The sequence below is a fragment of the Aethalodelphis obliquidens genome, unplaced genomic scaffold (assembly GCF_003676395.1).
Source record: "Aethalodelphis obliquidens isolate GAN/ISIS:26980383/991018 unplaced genomic scaffold, ASM367639v1 scaffold37, whole genome shotgun sequence".
In the NCBI taxonomy this organism is placed as follows: domain Eukaryota; kingdom Metazoa; phylum Chordata; class Mammalia; order Artiodactyla; family Delphinidae; genus Aethalodelphis; species Aethalodelphis obliquidens.
In genome coordinates, this window is record NW_020837981.1 from 7,539,035 (window position 1) to 7,560,361 (window position 21,327).

Genomic DNA, 21,327 nt, shown 5'->3' on the forward strand with positions numbered 1-21,327 from the left:
TAGGAGACTCTTGAAGTCTGTCCCAGTCTCCTCCCCACCCTCTAGGGCATACATGACGGCCGCCCAGCCTCCCTCCCGTGGAGCCCTACAGACCCTGCTTCAGGCCATCTCCTGGGCCTTCTAGGGCAGGTGACAACTGTCCCCCAGCCTGGCCAGGAGGCATCAGCCTCCCTGTGCATGTCAGGGGGAGGATGCTTTCCCACCCTGAGGTGGGCGTGTCAGCTGCTTAAAGCAGGCCTTTCTCGACTAACGCAGCAGGCTTCGTGGCTGCTCCATTCCAGGGCCACGGAATTTCACCCCCTGCTTCCTGAAGTATCGGGGGGCTTGTCAGCTTCCAACTGTGGGTCTCGGTGTCCACGGTCTGGGGCCATGTTGTTAAAGGGGAGGAAGCTGAGGCCCTAGGGAGGGGCCTGGCTGCACTGAACCGTGATTCTGTAAGAGGGCTTCCCAGCAGCCAAAGGAGCCACCCTCCCAGCACCTCCCGAGATCCGCAGAAGCCGGGGAGGTGAGCTCAGCACATAGCACTTTCCACCCTCTTGCCTCCTTCTCATGTCTGTGGCTCACGGAGTCAAGTGCCTCTGTACCCAGCACGGTCATGGGCGTTGGGGTGGGCAGGAAGTAGCAGCATGTGTCAGGGCCATAACGCCATGGCTCACCCCTCTTTCTTTCTTCCCACTTTTAGTCCCCAAGCCCCACTGAGCTCACAGCGTCTGTTGAGTGTCTCGGTGTGGGGAGGAGCACGGGGAGGGGGAAAGCCTATGCTGGGGGCTCCAGGTTGGGAGGCTCTGGGCAGGGGTGGCCCTGCTCTAATACTTCCCACTTGCACACGTGGATGGGTTCTGCCTACATCTCCTCCAGGCTGATCTGGCTTCTTGGTGCCATGGTGCCAAGTCCACCATCCTCCAGGGCCAGCTCCAGGCCCCTTCCTCCATGAAGTCCCCCCAGACTGCTAGACCTTTAGAGCTGGGCAGCAGTGTTGTGTATAGGGTTCAGGAGCACAGGCTTTGGGCTAGACTGCCTGGGTTTGTATCCTGTTCGCCCCCTTAGTGGCTCTACCATGACCTTAAGCAAGTTACTTACTTTTTCTAACCCTTAGTTTCCTCCTCTGCACAACCGGCGTAATGACAACCTCAGGGTTGGTGTGGGAATTAACTGAGACAACATATGCAGAGTCTAGTACATCCTGGCACTTAGTAGGGCTCAGTGCCTATTAGCTGCTGCTATTATTTCTGGTATTGTTGTTGTTAGTGCCATACGGTCTAGCAGTTTGTCATCGTGGACTATGCAGCCTCGTCACTCTGGTGGACAGCTTTCTGAAAGACAGCGTTCAATTTGGGTAACCAAAGGATTGAGGACGGCAGTGTTGGAAGGTCTGGTTTGACTGTAGGAGCAGCAGCTAACACTTTGAGCACTGGCCGTGTCAGGTGCTGTGTCAAGCCCTTTTCGTATTAACTCAGTTGATCCTCCGTGGGGTTAGTACTCCTGTTGTCCCATTTTGCAGATAAGCATATGGAGGCAGGGAGAGGCTGAGTGACTCACCCGAGGATACACAGCTGCTAAGTGGCAGAGTTGAGAGTTGAACCCAGGCAGGCTGGCAACCTGTTAGTGTTCTAGTCACTGCTGCCTCGATTTGCAGACGAGGGCCGTGGGCTCAGAGAGGGGAAGGGACTTCCACAGAGTCTCACAGCAGGTCGGTAGCCTCCTGAGCCCCTGGCTTGTCTTCTTTATACAGCTCGCACGGCTCTGCCACGTGCCAGGACATGATGCACACGTGTGGGTACTAGAGTGACTGGGCACCCTCAGCCGTCCGAGGGTGGTCAGCTCTGAGCTGGAGGATGGTTCCAGGGTGGGACAGGTGGCCTGGTGGTGACTGCTCGCCCCCCCTCCCCCACTGCCCAGGCAGCACCTCCCTGCCCAGTCTCACAGCCCCCACTGCCCAGGCAGCACCTCCCTGCCCAGTCTCACAGCCCCCACTGCCCAGGCAGCACCTCCCTGCCCAGTCTCACAGCCCCCACTGCCCAGGCAGCACCTCCCTGCCCAGTCTCTCAGCCCCCGGGGAAGAGCGGCTTGCTTCTCCCCCCCTTCCCCGGTGCTCGCGGGAGGTGCATGTCCTCCCAGCGCCCAGAGCTGTCTCAGGGCAGCGCCACGGGCTGGAGCGCAGACTGCGTGTTGGCTGGAGGCTGGAACAAGCCCCTTAAGCGTCGCGGTTTCATGGGGAGGAAGTGTGAGTCACTGGGGCCCTTACAAGCCCCAGGTGAATGGAGGGGTGTGTTAGGGGCCCCGCAGCCACGGGAGGGGGCCTTGGAGGGCTGGGCGTTCTGTTATCGCCTGGGTGATTTTACTGGAAGTTCTTTGAAGTGGTCTCCATGACCCAGTGGGGCTGAGTCACCGAGTAAACACAATTAGCAGGGGGCGGCCTTTTGGGAACAACACAGACAATGCTTGTGGCCCAGGCCAGTCCCAGAGAGTCTGCCAGCTCTCTCCCAGGGCTTCTGCCATGACTTCCATGTACATGCCACCTGCTGGCTCGGGTCAGCCTTGGTACCTTGCTTTCAGTCCCTGCTGTGGGCTTGTTGGAAATGCAGAGTCTCAGGCCCCACCCTAATCTGCCTAGGCAGAACTGCACCTTGACCGGGGCCTCAGGTTATTGCTATGGTAGAGAACCCCCTGTATCATCACTCTGCTTCACATGGCCATGAAGACCTGGGCTCCTGCTCTGCTCTCTTTTTCTTTTTCTTTTTTTTTTTTTTTCATATTTATTTATTTGGCTGCACTGGGTCTTAGTTGCAGCGTGCGGGATCTTTTTGTTGAGGCATGCGGGACCTAGTTCCCTGACCAGGGATTGAACCCGGGCCCCTTGCATCAGGAGTGTGGAGTCTTAACCACTGGACCACCAGGGAAGTCCCTCTGCCCTCATTTTCTGGAAATGTTTCCCAATCGTATGACTTTCTCTGGGTCCTCTCTGGACCTCTGCACAGGCTTGTCTGAGTTTGTGGTGACGGTCCTGAGTGGCAGTGCCCTGCTGCCCTGTGGGGCTTGGGGGTAGGCAGTGGGAGCAGAGGAGGTCGGCCCTCGTTCACCCAGGCCTCTGTGTGTGTGATGTGCAGGGTGCGCATTAGGGCCCGGGTCGGGGTGCAGGTGCCTTCAGGGGAGCTCCCACATGGTCAAGGGTGAGGGGCTGTGCGGGGCAGGAGAGCGTGCGCAGTGAGATGGGACCTCTGTCAGGCTCCAGATTGGATTGTGAAATCCCAGGGGTAGATGACGACCGTCCCACCTCTCAGAGGCCATCGCTTTGAAAGGATACTGCGTGACTTCAGAGGAAAGCGACTCCTTTTGCCTTTTCCCGACAGTCCTGACCACACAGGCTTTTTAAGACAACAATAGCTGCAGAGACAAAGCATAACCAAGACAGCGTCGTCTTCGGGGCTTTTTTTCCCCCGAATGACGTCTAAGGCCCTGGGAACATCGTAGAAACTGGGCCTTGTCCAATTTTAACCGTTCCCTGGCACCGCTTCCCCCCCTGGCTCCCAGGAGCCCTGCCAGCCGACTCGGGGGAGGTGATGCCCAGAGATGCCGATAGAGATGTCACACCGCCCCCGGGTCAGGCCCAGAGCCCTGTCAGGATGTGGGGGACAGGGAAGGGGACCAGCACATGTCAGTTGGCCAGTTGACTCCTCCCAGCCAGGGGGGAGGTGGGAGGAGAGAGAGAAGGGTGTCTGCCAAGTTTAATTAACAGTGGAAACTTGCCATGGGGGAGGAGAGAGATGATTTGAAGGGGAGGGGCGGCTTACTGGAAGATGGGGCGCTGCTGATGCCAGTAGCGAGAAAGAGGCGAGGCGTGCAGGGAGCATCCGCCAGAGTGCTGGCTGTGGTGTCGCCAGCAGGGCTGGGCTGAGCTCACATCTCAGAGGTGTGAGTGGGACAGTGTATTTGTGCCCGCTTTCAAAAACAATCCACCGACACACCAGCCGGCTAGTCTTCCTTGCCCTCACATAACAACAATGAAAAATTATTAAGAAAATGGCTGTTGACTTTAGAACATAGGCATTGTGTTACATTCTTGTGTTTTGGAGATACTGATGGATTGGCTGAATTGCACCTGACTTTATTTCATGGATCTTTATGCAGTGCTTAATGTTCATGATATGGGAAGAGAGATGCTTTGAGAAGTTTGTGATGCTCACGGTTGAGACAAAAACACAGAGATGTGGAAGGGGCAGCAAGATGAGTAGCGTGGATTGAACTTAAATACAGGCGATATCTCACTGAACACTGCTTACTTATTTTTTAGTAGGATCAAGGACTTTAAGGGCTGCACGGGGTTTTCTGGTTCCGTCTCTTTTCAGGTGATGTGCAGGTGCCACTTCTGATATCTCTGCCAGGTGTGCGTGGAGTGAATGCATATGTCGTGGGAGACCCCCGCCACCCAGGTCTTCTCAGACCAAGGCAGCACTGACCGTTAGGCCCCCTTCCTGACCTGCACCCACCAGCTGTGTCTGGGCTGCTGCCGTAGGCCAGTCGAACAAGTTGCATCCCTTTGGACGGTCCTGCCCACTCCCCGAGCCTTCCTCTTCCATCCACGCCAGACACCCAGAGGTTCTTGGAAAATCTGATAATGAGGCCACTGGCCATTCCTGGCCACTGTCCCACTTCTTGCCATTACCAAAGTCCCTTTTTCTGGTTTTCTTTTTTCTCCTCTCACCTTTCATCTCTCTGCCTGTCTGGTGGGTACACCAGCTAGCTCCCCTGCATGCCGACTCTTATGCCAGGGCTGTGTGTTTCCCTCACCTCTGTGTGGTCTTCATCTTTCCCCCGACACCTTCCCCTTCCCTTCGGGGTCTCCCCTGTCCCCTGGTGCACTGCTCCCTCCCTCCCGTCCATGAGTTTCCCTCCTCCTCTCCCTCTCCCCTGCTTACCCCGTCTCTTTATCTCTTTTCTTTCTTTTTTTCCTTCTGAGGGTGTGCAGGTGTAGGGTAGCTAGTCAAGAGTTGACATCGGAGAGAGCCCCTTAAATTTGACCCCGCATTTCTGGTCCTGGAGCCCAAGGTCTCATTAGTTCTCGGCTGCTTTCTGACACCAAAGCCCTAAGTCTCATTCAAAGGCTTTATTGCAAAAATCTCATCTCTGGCTCACTCACTCTGCCCAGTACACACACACCTTCATTGTACAGTTCTTTCGGTTCTAAGAGCAAAACATTGCCTTCTTCCCATTGTCTTGTTTTATTTGACCCACCATCTCTGCATGTTGTGCTTTTTTCGACTCCCATTCAGCCTCTGGGTTGGGGTTCGCCTGCCCTCTTAACTTTTGTGTCATTTGTAGTCTTGATAAGCAAAGCACAGCTTTGTTTCCATTAATCATGGAAAATGTCATCTCTGAAATGGGACAGGGGAAAGGACCTTGTGAGCCATCTGGTTGAACCCCTTCATGTTACAGACTGAGAAACAGAGATCCAGAAAACTGAGGCCACTGGCCAGCTACTTGCACGTGGATGAGAACTGCACTCAGAGCTGGGTTTCTTGACCCAGAGGTTTTTCCTGATGCTGGGCAGGAAACATCCTGGCTTTGAAGATATTTGAATGCAAACCAAACCGTGGTGGTTGTGTGGCTGCCACCAGGAGTTAATAACAAGTGTCAACACCTCCCCCCCCAAAACAAAACAAAACGAAACATAGGGCTTCCCTGGTGGCGCAGTGGTTAAGAATCCTCCTGCCAATGCAGGGAGCACGGGTTTGATCCCTGGTCCGGGAAGATCCCACGTGCCACGGAGCAACAAAGCCCGCGCGCCATTACTACTGGAGCCCGCGCGCCTAGAGCCTGTGCTCTGCAACAAGAGAAGCCACCGCAATGAGAAGCCCGTGCACCACAACGAAGAGTAGCCCCCGCTCGCTGCAACTAGAGAAAGCCTGCACACAGCAATGAAGACCCAACGCAGCCAAAAATAAATAAATATTTAAAAACGAAAAACAAAACATGTTACTCCCTAGCTTTGGTGACAGTGTGATTGCTTATAATTCTATCAGTAACTTTTAATAAGGGAGCAGCCACTGACTAAATTATTAAGGACTGAGCTTGAATACAGTTAGAACCTAAGAGCAGAACAGCTAGGCACAAGGAACGAAGAGTTCACAGATGTTTAACTTAGGCTCTGTTACCCTCTATATGAAAGCCAGAATCACACTGATACAAATCTGTAGGAAATCCCCAGACCCCTTGTTGCCCTGGGGCATGTTGCTCCCTTGCTGAGCCCTTCCCCAGATGTCCCGATAAGAAGCCAGCTGGCTGACTCCAAGCTCCCCTCTGCCCGTGCGTAGCTCAGTCGGAGGGGGGCCGAAGGTGAGGCGGAAGCACCAAAGACCAGGCCCTGCTGACAGCACCTCCCCTGCCCAGCCTGTGGTTGTGAGGTCTGGTACCCCAGGTGGTGCTGCTTCTCAGCCTGGCGCCGACTGAAGTCATTTGGTCTCACAGTGGTTTGGGGCATAAGATGAGAAATCCCTTTGGGGTTAGTAACAAATGGCCTCTCTTTCTGTCTCCAGGCTCCACGTACAGTGTCTTGTCCATCATGCCCTCAGACTCGGAGAGCAGCAGCTCCCTCAGCAGTGTGGGTGAGTACCACCTTCCTGGGCACCCCTCCTTCCTGGAGGACACCGGCCGCTCGGGGGTCTGGGTATGAGCTGGGGTGGCGCTGGGTGCATGGGGTGGGAGAGTTGGCCCACACCTGTCAGATCATTCATGGAGTCATCTTCTGTTGGTTCCGTTCACATTTCCTCTCATCAGCACGTCCTCTTAATGGAGGAGGGCAGAACGCTGTTCCTGGTGTTAGGAGGGAGGTGCATGACACAGAGGCACCTGTGTCACCATGTTTTCACTTTGTCACGGCACAGCGCTTCTCAGAGAGCCCTTTGCCTCCGACCCCCAGGCCTCGTAGTACACAGTGACCACTATCCAAGAGACTGGCCCCTTTGGGGGCTGTTGTTTGTGAGCAGGACTGGCCCACTGGGAGTGTTGTCTGGGGCGCAGGAGTGGCCAGTCCATGCCGAATTCGGTGTGTCTCTGGATGTGGGTCCCAGGAGCCCATAGAGGGAGGCTGGCCCTGCTGTCACTTCACTGAAGACGTCCCAGAGGAAGGTTGTCATAGTCTCCCAGTCTTCCCACGCCTCTGTGGCCCGTCTTCTGTGTCACATTCCCTCTATTTAATGCCCTAGTGTAGCTCTGTGTCCTGGTTTGACCTTGATGGATGGGTACACCTTCAGTGGTGTGGTGAGTCCTGGAGTTTTTGAGTTGGAAGGGCTCACAGAAGTCATCTGGTCCAATTCTTCCTGTTTCCTCCAGTAGACAGGTGGGGAAATGGACACTCAGAGAAGTTAAGTCTCGTGCCTGAGCTTCTAGAACCTGCCTGGGGCAGGCCTCTTATGTGTTAAGTTGACTCATACGGAACACCTCCAGAGGGCCAGAAGTGGGCTTGCGATATAGCGGTGAATAGGCAGACCTGGTCCCTGTGCTCCTGGATCTTAGGGTCTCCTGGGGAGACAGTCAGATGAGTAGATACAGTAAGTGAGGTCAGAGTGGTGAGAGGGGTACAAGTAGGGGACACTGTATTTGTTTGCTAGGGCTGCCCTAGCAAAGTGCCGTAAACTGAGTGACTTACGCAGTAGAGGTTTATTCTCTCACAGCTCTGGAGGCCAGAGTCTAAGATCATTGTGCCCTGAAGGCAGCCAGGAGCGGGTCTTTTCCAGGCCTCTTCTCCTGGTTGTGTGCCGGCAACCTCTGACGTTCCTCGGCTTGTAGGTGCATCACCCCAGTCTCTGCCTTCACTTTCACATGGTGTTCTCTCTGTGTGTGTCTCCAAATTCCCTTTTTTAAACAGGACACCATTCACATTGGTTTAGGGGCCCGCCCTACTCCAGTATGACCTCATCTTAACTTGATCATCTCTAAAGACCGAATTTCCAAATAAGGTCACATTCACATTTACTGGGGATTAGGACTTCATCGTCTGTTTTGTGGGGCACAATTCAGCCCCTCGCAGGTCCCCTCGTCCCGTCTAGGGTTCAGGGAGGACTCTGATGGGACCACAGTTCACTTTGTCCTGCCTGCTTGGGTTGGTGAGACACAGGGATTGAATGATGGGGCTGCTGGGATTTTGAACACGGGGCTGGCTTTCAGGAAGTGCATGAGCCGGGCAGGCAGTCAGGATGTGTGGAACAGTAATGTGGGGTTTTGTAAAACGGAGCTGGTTGAGCTCTGAGGGCACCTACCTGTATTGGCCTCACCCTTTTCCGGCTCCATATTCCGCTTGGGAGCGAGGTACAATGATCTGATATCTGACAAACTCATTCACATTGACCCTTCAAGGCTTAAAGTGTTACCTTTCCTAGGAGCATTTGCATTTTAAAAGGAGATTCTAGAGAAAGATAATTGTTTAAACCACAGCAAGTATTGTTAATGGTGGAATTGCAGGCCTGAGTAAGAAGGTATTTTTTTGTGCAGCTGGACCTTCGTATACTTTGGAAGAGCATCCTGTCAGTGACCCACCCTTTGGCCCTTGGGATGGAGGGGTCACCAGTGTCCCCGGATACTTGTTGGCAGGCAGGCTGCGAGCAGAGCTCTACTGTACTTCACTGTCTGGGCCCCTATCTTGGATGCTCAAAGACCTGGTTGCATCCCTTCAGGTCAAAACCTCTCCAGTTCACCGGTAGCCAAGTTTTCCTTCTCTTGCTTTTCTGTGTAGAGTTGACGTTGACCTTGGGGTGAGTAGCCCCATTTTTCTGCAGGCTGACTTGAATGTCCCCGTGGCTGTATTGGCCAGAAGGCCTTTGGCTGCAGCAGTAGGGAATACCTACTCATACTGCCTTAGATAGCAGAGGAATGTGTGATCTCACATGGTAACTGTGCTGAGGGTGGGCTGAGTACATCGGGTGTGGCTTTGTGGGCCTCTGTGTGGTGTCTTCCCTTGGGCTGATGGCAGGGGTCAGCCATCACATCTAGACCTGACTGCAGGACACACTACCTGTGTCCAGGGCTACAGTGTTCGTGGTGGGAGCCTCTAGCCACACGTGGCTATTTAAATTCCAGTGAATTAACGTGAAATAAAATTTAAATCACTAGTTTCAGTAGTTACACTAGCCACATTTCAAGTGTTCTGTAGTAGGGGTTCCCAACACCCAGGCCACGGACCAGTACCAGTCCGCGGCCTGTTAGGAACCGGGCCACACAGCAGGAGGTGAGCAGTGGGCAAGTGAAGCTTCATCTGTATTTACAGCTACTCCCCATTGCTTGCATTACCGCCTGAGCTCCGTCTTCTGTCAGATCAGCGGTGGCATTAGATTCTCATAGGAGCGCGAACTCTACTGTGAACTGCGCATGTGCGGGATCCAGGTTGTGCGCTCCTTATGAGAATCTAATGCCTGATGATCTGAGATGGAGCTGAGGCGGTGATGCTAGTGCTGGGGAGCGGCTGCAAATACAGATTATCGTTAGCAGAGAGGTTTGACTGCACAGAGACCATAATAAATCAATTGCTTGCAGACTCATATCAAAACCCTAGGGCTTCCCTGGTGGCGCGGTGGTTGAGAGTCCGCCTGCCGATGCAGCGGACACGGGTTCATGCCCCAGTCCGGGAAGATCCCACATGCTGCGGAGCGGCTGGGCCCGTGAGCCATGGCCGCTGAGCCTGCGCGTCCGGAGCCTGTGCTCCGCAGCGGGAGAGGCCACAACGGTGAGAGGCCCGCGTATCGCAAAAAAAATAAATAAATAAAAATAAAAAAATAAAACCCTATCAGTGGGTCTTCCCTGGTAGCGCAGTGGTTAAGAATCCGCCTGCCAGTGCAGGGTACAGGGGTTCGAGCCCTGGTCCGGGAAGATCCCACATGCCATGGAGCAACTAAGCCCGTGTGCCACAACTACCTAGTCTGTGCAACACAACTACTGAAGCCTGCGCACCTAGAACCCATGCTCCGCAACAAGAGAAGAAGCCTGCGCACCACAACGAAGAGTAGCCCCCACTTGTCGCAACTAGAGAAAGCCCACGCACAGCAACAAACACCCAACACAGCCATAAATAAATAAACAAAACAAAAAAACCTCTCAGTGAGTGGCAAGTGAAAACAGGTTCAGGGCTCCCACTAATTCTGCATTATGGTGAGTTGTATAATTACTTCATTATATATTACAGTGTAATAATAATAGAAATAAAGTGCACAATAAATGTAATGAGCTTGAATCATCCCCGAAACCATCTCCCGCCCCCTGCCGCCACCGGTCCGTGGAAAAATTGTCTTCCACTAAGCCGGTCCCTGGTGCCAAAAAGGTTGGGGACCACGGTTCTGTAGCACCTGTGGCTAGTGGCTACCATATTGGACAGATCAGATAAAAGAACATCTCCATCATCACAAATGGTCCAGAGGATGAAGGAGGCTGTCTCCTCTCGTGTCTCCTGATGAGCAAAGAAGCCTTCTCCAGCAGGTCCTCAGCACAGTCCCCAGTCCCCTGTCACTTGTCTGTGCCCAAACCATGGCTCATGCAGTGCGGTCCCTGGACCAGCAGCACCCAGGTACTTGATAGAGATGTAGGTTTCCAGGCTCCAGAAGCTCTGAGGATGGGGCCCAGCATCCATTTTAACAGCCTTCCTGGTTGGAGGTGAGTTGACGTAACCTAGGCCCCGGTAAAAGCACTGGAATGTCTGTGGCTGGCTTTGGACCAGCCCCTTGGAGTGGAATGAATGGAGGGTCGTCCATGGCCCACTGCAGCACCTCCTGGAGGAATCCCTCCTGGCTCAGCCTCACCTAATCACGGGCAGAACACTTCTTTTCCTGGCCATCTCAGGCAAACCCCCGACCGAGGGGCTGATGAGTCAGATGGAGACTGGCTGTTTCTGTTTGTTAGGTCTTTCTCCATGAACCTAAGGAAAGGCAAGGTCTTATAATAAAAACATCACCTCCACTTTCCCACTTATGTCTCCCTAACCAAGAACGTTTGGGCAAAGAACAGCAAGTTATATTTAGCATAAGAGAAAATTGGTAGGTGGAGCCTTGGGTATGGTATTTTCTCTGCAACAGCTGGTACCTGGTTGCCCCTCCCCTCTTCCCGGCTGGCATTAGGTCCTCAGGTGGTCTGCCCATTTCACCTCTTCAGCCTGACCCTCCTAACAACAGACCGACAGCCTTAAAGTTTGCTGTGTCTTTCCAGGCAATTTTCATCAGCCAAGCACGTGTGGCTTCTTTGAGGCTTCCCCCCACCCCGTGTGGCCTGTTATTTGAGTAACCGGCCTGTGGGTAGGCCCCATGGATCTGCCCAGGGGAGGCACACTCATTTCAGGCAATCGATGTTTTTTTCCTCCCCCGTTCATCCTGATCTAATTGCCCAGGTACCTTTTTTTTTTCTCAACTTGGATAACTGGGGAAGTTTTAAGAAGAGGAGACATTCTTGGGCAGCATTTATAAAATGAGCCTTAAATTTCATGCAGATTGAAGTAACAGGAGAGCTTTCTTATTAAGGAGAGAGATCTGGTTTTGTTAGCCGAAGGATCTGGAGGGCTTCCTTCCTATCCCAGCAAAGATTCCTTGAAGGTGCAGCTTCTAGTTGATAGAGGATGGTGGGGTGAATGAGCATGGAGGCAAGGCTGCACCCTGACCCCTTGCCGTCTGACCCTTCCTTCTCTGATCCTTTTGGATCCGGGGCCTGTTTTCTCTCAGTGCATCAGATGGACGGGAGCACCTTGTCCTCTTGGAGCCCGTGCTCGGCACTCGTAGGGATCACAGGGGGGCCTGGCTCCAGGCCTTACAGGCTAACCAGGTGTCTTAGTCTGTCCAGGCTGCTATCACAGAACACCACAGACTTGGCAGTTCAGAAACAACACACATTTATTTCTCACAGTTCTGGAAGCTTGGAATTCCAAGATCAAGGCAGCGTCGTTGTCTTGGGGGGCCCGCTTCCTGGTTCATAGATGGTGCCTTCCCGTTGTAACCTCACATGGCAGGAGGGGGAAGAGCTCTCTAGGGTCCCTGTTAGAAGGCCACTGATCCCATTCATGTGGGCTCCACCTTCATGACCTGATCACCTCCCAGAGGCCCCACCTCCTAATTCCACACGGGGTTGGGGGGGTAGGACCTCAACATAGGAATTTGGTGGGGTATACCAACATTCAGACCAGAGCACCAGAGAGAGAAGCGACTGGCCGTTTTGCCTTGTGTAAAACAAGGAGACAGAGGGGAAGGAGCAGCTTTTTCTAACGAGGGGTGTCCAGGAAGCTTCAGGGAGGAGGTGGCCCTCAAGTGGGGTCTTCCAGGAACGGCGCTCTGGATGTAGGAGCAGCTTGGAAGCGACAGGCCATCGTCACCTGTCTTGGTTTGGGTTTCGGCAAACTGACCCTGAGTCAAGGATTCGAGAGCAAGTAGCTTATCTGGAAGGAGATCTGGGAGCTGGGCAAGGCTGCAGCTGCTGCGCTGGAGTCTAACCTCCTTCCAGTCCAAGTCCAGGAGGAGCCCCGCTGCAGTCCTGTGCTGACCAAGTAGGGCATCCCCTGGGCATCAGTGGGCGATGCTTTTAAATGTAGTGGGTATTGGACAGCCGAAAAAACAAGGGATTGATAAGCCACTCTGGCCAGACAGTGCGACTTTGGTCCAGACCAGAGGTTCTCAAACTTTATCAGGCATCAGACTCACCTGGAGGGGAGTGCTGGCTTCTCCCCCAGGGTTCCTGATTCGGTAGGTCTGAGTGGGGCGTGACCTGTGCATTTCCAGTGAAGCTAAGGTGCTTTTGGAAGCACTGGTTCAGGACGTGGGATTGTGTCTCCCCCCGATGGCTCTGGCTCTCCTGGGCTGGAGGCGAGGATGGCTTGGTTTTGCTTGCTGCGGCCTGTGATGACCATGTTCTGCTGTTTTGCTTCTCTCCTGACAGCCAGGGCCTGGAGGAGGCCAGGAAGTTTACCTGGGCATCCCTGCTCCACCCACCTGCCCACTTTGGGCCAGTGCCCATTTTCTCCTTGGCCTCTGGTACCACGGGCCCACAGGGCTCTGAAGCAGAGCTGTGACCTCTCTAGCTGTAAATAAGACTTGGTGGGGGAGTGGCCTTCAGGGTCAGCTGGAGTGTGGTGTGACAAGGGGGCTAAGGACAAAGGGCCTTACAGCCAAGAAGACTGCCAAGCTGCCGGGCTCTGGCTGAGCCTCAGTGGTCTACAGGAAGGCTGCACTTGCATCGGCCAGGGTGTCCGGGAGGAGGAGCCAGGACTCGTGATGGCGAAGGGGCTCTGCTCCCCTTGGCTGCAGTTTTCCTCTTACGCCAAGGCCCAGAGGAGTGAGAGCTCTTTGTCCAAACTCCAGGGCCTGTGCCGGCTCTCCTGGCATCTTCCAGCACTCATTTTGGGGCCATTTTAGTCCAGTCCAAATCCCTTAACCCTGGAATCCCATCCTGAACATAAAAATGAAAAAAAAGAAAATCTTTCTTAAGTTTTTCTTTTTATTAACTAATTTATTTATTTATTTATTTATGGCTGTGCTGCATGGCTTGTGGGATTTCAGTTCCTCAACCAGGGATTGAACCCAGGCCACAGCAGTGAAAGTGCCGAATCCTAACCACTGACTGGACCACCAGGGAACTCCCCTGCCTTCTTTTCAAGTGGGTTCCAGATTTGGGAAGGGGAAGGAGTGAAGTGGGGGGGAGAGTGGACAGTTTTGCATTTGAGTCCCAAAGAACAACTGCACAAAGATAGAATTTGAGGCTTCTGTGGACAACTCACTTGACGTTAGTTTTGATTTTGCTTGTTCTTGAAAAGGTTTACTATAAACACAGTGACTGGTCGGGGGTGACAAGCCACACCTCTTCGTTGGTCACACCTGTCCTGGGATGGTCACTTCAGTTTAGGGCACCACAGTGTTGTTGTTTTTTATTTTTTTTAACTTCAGAATTTTTTAAAAGTCATGTTCCGTGAGGTACGAATTACGTACAGTAACATTTATCCTTTTTGGTGTATAGTTCGATGAGTTTTGATGAGCACATTGGTTATTTAACCACTTCCACAATTAAGGTATAGAGCAAATCCTCCACCCTGAAGAATTCCCGTCCGTGACTTTGTAGTCAGCCTTTCTTCCCTCCACCCACAGGCCCTGGCAACCACGGATCTCTCTTCTGCCTCTGTAGTTTTGCCTTTTCCCAAATGTCGTGTAAATGGAAACATATGGCATGTGGCCTTTTGAGTCTGGTTTCTTGCACTCAGCATAGTGCATTCGCGAGTCCCTGTTCCCCTTGCCCTCGTGTGTACCAGTAGTTTGTATGATAGTGCCTTTTTGTTGCTGAGAAGTATTCCGTTGTATGAATATAACACTGTCGTTTATCCATTCAACAGCTGCTATAAACAGTTGTGTGCTAGCTTTTGTGTGAACGTAAATTTTCATTTCTTTTGTGTAAATATCCAGGAGTGGGATTACTGGGTAGTATGGTAAGTGCATGTTTAACTTTATAAAAGACTGTCAAAGTGTTTTCTGCAGTGGCTGTATGATTTCATATTCCCACCAGTAGTGTTTGAGAATTCCAGTTTCTCTGCATCCTTGCCAGCATTTGGTGTTGTCACTTTTTTTTTTACTTTAGGTCTTCTGGTAGTGATAAAGGGACTTGGCAGTTGTCTTCAAATACTTGCATGTCTGTTGTTTAGAAGAAGAATTACAGGTGTACCTTGTGGCCTTTGTTTTTTTTTTGTTGTTTTTTTTTTTTTTTTTTTTTTTTTGGGCTGCGTCGGGTCTTCATTGCTGCGCTTGGGCTTTCTCTAGTTGTAGTGAGCGGGGGCTACTCTTCGTTGCAGTGTGTGGGCTTCTCATTGCGGTGGCTTCTCATTGTGGATCACGGGCTCTAGGCACGTGGGCTCAGTAGTTGTGGCTCGCAGGCTCAGTAGTTGTGGTGCACGGGCTTAGTTGCTCTGCGGCCTGTGGGATGTTCCGGGATCAGGGATTGAACCTGTGTCCCCTGCTTCGGCAGGCGGATTCTCAACCACTGCACCACCAGGGAAGTCCCTACCTCATGGTCTTGGGTGGGTAGATAGATCTAGGGTCAGTGGGAGAAATACAGATTTTAACTCAGTACATAGAATAATTACCTGGGGAGAGATGAGATGGGCTCTGCTGTGAAGTAGTGAGCTCCCTCCCTGTGCAGGAGTTCAGACCATCTTGGTAGCTGTTTAGGGGATTCTGGCAACCATTTTCTTGGAAGGACTGCATCATCTTCAAAATGTTTTTCAACCCTGAGATGCAAGTGAAACTTTATTTTTAATTGAATGGGTATGGAAAGGGTTTTCTGCAACACTTGCTGTTATTTTGGAACTTCCTGGCTTAGCACATCTTGGGATTTTTCTTGAGGCCCCCTGTGGCCCTCCTCTGCCCTCTGCCCTCTGCCCTCTGCCCTCCTTATTGTGAAAGGACAGGGGTATCCAGGCAGCAGTTTCCCTAAGTCAACCTGCTATTTGATGGATTCACAGGCCTGGACGGCCTCACTTTTTGTGTGTTTCGTGTATGCTCAAGCCTTTGGGGCAGGGGAAGGGAAACAGGAGGCCACTCCCGTCGGGAGGCCGTGCAGGGTAGTGGACGAGGCCCTGGGTCTGGAGGTGAAGCCGGATTTGCGTGGGTATCCTCCGGTTTCCCAGCTGTGCAGTTTTGCTAGACGTCAGTTTCTCACTCGGTGATCACAGCACGTACCTGGGAGGGTACTGTGGGTATTAATGAAGTGAGAACCCAGGTGCGTTTAGCACAGAACCCAGCGCGTAGGCTGTGCTCAGCAAATGACAGCGCTCACGTCCCTGTGTGTGTGATCGGCTGCCCCCAGGTCCTACCAGCTGCAGAGCCAGTGGCCTCATCCTGCTGGAGACAGACAGGGGGCGGTGGCTGTATGTGGTGACAGGTCTGATGACCCCTACTTCTGTCCTGCTGCTGCTTCTCTCTCCAGCCTCCGCAAAAGCCAAGGGCTACATCTTTCTGTTGCTTCATTTTTAAAATGGGGTGGAAATTCTTTATCTCCCTGGAGGCAGATTGCTGGGCCTGGTGGTGCTTTTCAGTTCTGAAATTGAGATCCGATGTTTCTCTGATACTTATTGAACTTGACCGCAGGTCAAGTCGTTCTCAAAGCATGGTCTGGTGTCCCTGAGGTCCTTTCATGGAGCCAGTGAGGTCAGAACTGTTTTCATAATGATCCTGAGGTGACACTTGCTTTTTGCACTCTCGTCCTCACACAGACTCGGCTGTAGAGTGGAGTTTCCTACAGGTTCCATCCACGGTGTGTGATGGTGCTCGGATGTGAGACTCTGGCTGTCTTTATTAAGCCCGATGTCAAACAGCATTACGCAGATGCAAAGCCATGCCATTCTTCTCGCTGTGTTTTCTGTTTTGCGGTAGAGAGTGTATTAATTTTTCATGAAAAGCCTTAATGTGAATATGTAACGGGTTTGGTTGTTTTAAAATCAGTAAATATTTTAAAATACCTTTTTAGTTTTAATTTCTCATCTGGTAGATATTGTTAGATATAACCCCTATAAGCAAAAGCTCTTTGGAGTCCTCAGTCCTTTTTAAGAGTGTAAAGAGGCCCTAAAATCAAACCATTTGAGAACTTTTAGGTTGAGGCCTCGGGCACGTGGGGTCAGGCAGAAGGCACCCCATACGCCATGGTGTCATTTACTGGCTTGGTGACCTGGACCCATTATTTAAGCTTGATAAGGTTTTGTTTGCTGATCTGTAAAATGGGGATAGCAGCAGTATCTTCCTTAAGGGGATGGAATGGGATAATGTATGAAAAGCATCTCGTAAACCGCCAGGCATGGAGTGAGTGCTACTCATGGTTGTCTTTGGGAGGCCGCAAGGCACAGCAGCAGAGAGCACGTGCTCCGAATCCGGGTGCCTGGGCTCTCGTCCAGGGCGCCACTTGCTGTCTGTGGAAGTTTAAGTTGATTCCTTAAGCTTGCTGCGCCTCAGTTTTCTCACCTGTAAAATGGAGATGATAATATTCTTACCACCTGTGGGATCGTTGGGAAGGTTAAATTAATGCTTGGGGCATCTGTGTTGTGTGCTGTTGTGTGGTTGGTTGCGACGTTTACATTGAAATCCTTCTTTTCCGGGTGCTTGTTGGGTCTGTTCATGCCACTGTCTTGGGTTTGTCAGTCCTCCACAGATCGTGTCCCCCCCACCGGGCCCCCCAGGGGCTGGTTAGATGCCGAGTTTTAGTTGTAGGCCTCTCCAGAAGGGGGTGTCAGGCACGTGTCCAGAGGAGGCCCCACATGTCAGACAGCCAGGTAAGTGAGTGCAAATCAGATGGCCGTCGTCGAACTAGAGCTCATAGAAGTGCCTTCATTTGCCAAAGAGGAAGACGTTACACAGCCGCACAGAGCTGTAACCAGCCTGTTTTCTAGAACTCCTGGGGGCAGGGGTAAGGATCCAGGGTCTTTGGGGAAGGGCGAGGGAAGGCTTCTCAGGCTGTGGACTAGAACCCATGGACGGAGGGAGATGCTCAGGGGAAATGGTGATCCTGGGCCTCACCTTAAAGAACATTTTGGCCGCAGAGGTCTGGCCTGAGCATAAGAATCCTGGCTGTTACGGAGGTGCTGGCTTTAAAATAACATGTTTCGAGGGGTACTGGATTCAGTGGTTGGCATACCGACATTGGATAACACTGAGCTGGGAGCTCGAGTCTCCTGCCTCAGACCATGGTCTAGCTTGTCACCCACAGTGTCGAATTCTCCATCCTCCCTGCCACTCCTGGAAGATGCAAGGCCACACCTGAGTGCCTGTCTTGGGGGACACTCGGTTTGCACAAGAAAATCAGCCAACAGCGGTCTGCTGGGGGGCAGCGGTCAGGATGACACAGAGTCAGAAGACATTCGTCTTGCCTTTTACACGTTACAGGGCTACTGGGGAGACAGATACTGTGTCCCTGGGGTGAGTCCGCCTCTGGATCACATCCATAAACTGGGATGACTTCTGTGGGTTACTCGGACCCCACTGAGGATCTCTGAGGCTTAGAGGGCTCAGGGGAGCACATGGACGGAGTTAACTATAAAAGCACCATGGATCTGTCTCTTTTTCTGGGACATTTGAGTGAGGTGCATACTTCCTAGAAGCAGATTGGGATCTCGTCAGAGGTGCTGGTGGTGGCCACTGTTCCTTGGTAATAGCATAAGGCATGCGATTCCCTTCAGGACATGTCTAGTCCTAGGGACAAGTGACGAGGGCCTGGTGTGGGCTGGGCAGTCAGAGGTCCTGGGACTTACCTGCACCCCGTCCCACTTACCTTGGCCATGGGCGGCTCTCCCTGTAGCTCCTCCAAGCTGCACACCTGGGCTGGTTGAGCAGGTGCTTTAGGCAGTCGGGCGGCGTGGAGGAGGGAACTGTGTCCAGCCCTGATCAGGGGAAGGCAGGACACGGCCCTTGGGCCCGGCTTTGGAGCTGGCTCCCTCTGTCCTCTGCCAGCTTCTCTGGGAAGCTGTAACTGTGTCTTCCTCTTCGGGCCGTGCCTTCCACCTTGCTCAGGCTGGCCTCTCTGTGCCCAGGGGTGGGTGACAGCTGGTGTTAGCAGAGCAGGCAAGGATGCAAAGATCAGGGCCAAAAACAGTTCCATCCTGGAGGTGCCAAAGCTAGGTTGGAGGGAGAGAGGGGGACCTCGCTCAGGGTCCTCAGCCAGGGCCCAGGTAGTGGATGCTGGAGCCAGACCGCCTGGGCTCTGGTCCCAGCTGTGCCTCTTACACTCTGACTTGGCGGTGTCCTCTGGGAAAGGGGGATGTAACAGGACCCACCGGTAGGGTGGTCGTGAGGAGCGAATGCAAGCTGAGAGCCCAGAACAGCGCCCGGCTGCTGGTGGGAGCCGTGTGAATACGAGTTCTCTTTGTCACCGTCCTCCTGCAGGCACCACTGGGAAGGCGCCGTCCCCACCGCCGCTGCTCACTGACCGGCAAGTGAATGAGAAGGTGGAGAACCTCTCCATTCAGCTGCGGCTGATGACCCGGGAGAGGAATGAGCTGCGGAAGCGCCTGGCCTTCGCCACCCACGGGACCACCTTCGACAAGAGGTGGCGACCGTGCCCCTCCCCCGCCGGCCCAATGGACAGGGTCACCACCCTGATGCCATGGCACCCCCTGCCCCGAGGCGTACCCTTAGCTCCTGAGAGCCCTGCTGCCTGCCCGAGTGTCCTTCCCGCCACCCGCCCGTGTAGGCCTGGATGCGGGGAGCGGGGCGGAGGCTTGTTATGCTTCCTCCAGTTCAAAATCGGAGTCTGTGGCCTGAATCACACAACTTGGGGATTGAGAAGTGTGCGTGGGTGTGTCCATCCTACACTTGGCTCCTGGCACTGGTGTGCTCTTGCTTGCATGTGTGTGCACGCGTGTGTGTGTGGACCGGCCTCACCGCCTTTCTACTGGCCTTGCCGATGGTCATTTGGTGGGTGGTCTGGGCAGCAGCTGGAGGTTCCTGGTCCCACTTGGGTGCCTCCTCGCTGGTTGGTTGGATGGCCCTGACCTTGTCACCAGCCCTTTCCTAGGCCTCTCTGCCTTCCAGCCCTGGAGACAATATGCTTCTCTCTCTGTCCCCTGTTTGCTGCTGTGTGCAGCCCCTGCCCTAATAGAGATAGTCAGTCACCCTGTTGCTGAGCCTTTGACTGGTCTGTCCGTGGGCAAGGGCACTGCTGTCTCCTGGATACCCCGGCCCACTTCATTGCTGAGTGGATCTTTATGTGGTTTGTAAACACGTTAGTTGTTTCCTGCCACGTGTTTGTTTTAGAAAGGGTTGGTCCCACCTGGCTTTTTTGTTATTTTGAAGAAAACCTTTGACCACTTCTTTTGTTGGGATTGAGAGGTAGACGCCAGGGAAGGGTTGGGGCGGTGCTGGCAGGGGTTCCGAGGGGAGCAGCAGCAGGGCTGGTTTAAGCTTTCCTTCAGGAGCATGGGGGGTGTGCGCCTCATCCTGGGGAGGATTTTTCTGGGGTGATGTCGGGGCTCAAAGCCTGCTCCTAGAGGTTGCTTTTATGAGGATGTGTCTCAGACAGACAGCTTGAGGGCAGGGCAAGTGAAGACAGTGTGCGAGTGTGTGCCGTCCACATCTGCTTTCATGCCACCGAGGCAGAGTAGTGGCTGCACAGAGATTGGCCCTTTACAGGGAAAGGTTTCTGATGCCTGCTCTAGGGCAGGGGTTCCCAGGCTTGAGCTCGCACCAGGGTCACCTGCAGGGCTTGTTAGAGCACAGATGGCTGGCCATTCCTCCCTCCCTCCTGAGTGTCCGATTTCGGAGGTTGGGGGCTGGCCTGAGAATTTGCATTTCTAACAAGTTCCCAGGTGACTACGGTGCTGCAGGTCTGGGGACTCCTGGTCCTGGCCACTTTTCTCAATCTTGGCTGCACGTTGGAATCCCTTGGGGAGCTGAAAAATCCCCATGTCTGAGTCCTACCCTGAGGGATGCTGACGTAATTGGTCTGGGCCTTGTCTATTCGTTATGTACCCAAGATTGAGACTCACCGCTCTCAGGAGAGGAGGAGCTTCATCCCAGGGACTGCTGGGCCCCCGTGCGTGCAGGCCTGGCGTGTGGCCTCCGGGGGGCTCCCAGAGCACAGGAGCACCTTCCCAGCTCTCCCGGCCCACGCAGGGAGTTCAGCAATCAAGGCCCCCCGTCCTGGGGATGCGGATTCTGTTGGTCTGGCTGCGGCCAGGACACCTGGGCTTAGCAGGCATTTGTGGGGGGCGGAGGGGGGCGTTGGTGTTGGTGGTATGCAGGAGACCAGTGTTCGGGAACTGCTGGGCTGGAGTGACCTAGGACGTGGCTTCCCAGGGAAAGACATTCTTGTCATTGTGATCCCGGGGCCAGTGTTCACTGGGCTGTTTGCCGTCTGGGCCAGGCCCTACCACAGGCTGAATCCGGACTACGAGAGGCTGAAGATCCAGTGTGTGCGGGCCATGTCAGACCTGCAGAGCCTGCAGAACCAGCACACCAACGCCCTGAAGAGGTGCGAGGAGGTGGCCAAGGAGACCGACTTCTACCAGTGAGTGGGGCCTGCCTGGCCAGGGTTCCCAACGTGCAAGGAACTGCTGCCTCTTGCCAGTCTTCAGTTGTGGACCTGGAGCCTGGGGTTCTGGTCCCATCCTGCCTCTGCCACATAGCAAGCGGTGGGCCTTAAGCACGTGCGTTTGTGGCTTTGGGCCTCCGTTTTCCATACCATCCATTGCCAGCTTCAGAAGCACGGTTGGTAGGAAAGTGGTCGAATGTGTGAGACAGTAGGCCAGGCAGATCACTGTGGACCTCTGGGTCCCTGCTGGGGCTCTACTGCCACAGGAGAGGCAGATGGGGCATGTTCCCCTTTGGCCTCCTGGTGCCCCTCTGA

At 53.5% G+C, this 21,327-nt stretch overlaps 1 protein-coding gene across 9 annotated transcripts in view; it reads left to right on the plus strand.

Moving 5' to 3' along the window:
- The window catches only part of DLG5 (discs large MAGUK scaffold protein 5), a 121,456-nt gene that overhangs the window by 40,112 nt on the left and 60,017 nt on the right, over positions 1-21,327 (plus strand). For 7 of the 9 annotated variants that reach the window (XM_027129768.1, XM_027129772.1, XM_027129775.1 and 4 more), the window contains exons 2-4: positions 6,534-6,602; positions 18,867-19,029; positions 20,845-20,988. In XM_027129768.1, coding sequence (XP_026985569.1) covers positions 6,534-6,602; positions 18,867-19,029; positions 20,845-20,988 — 376 coding nt within the window. The remainder of the gene's footprint in view (positions 1-6,533; positions 6,603-18,866; positions 19,030-20,844; positions 20,989-21,327) is intronic. The other 2 variants (XM_027129777.1, XM_027129776.1) reach the window with 1 other exon arrangement.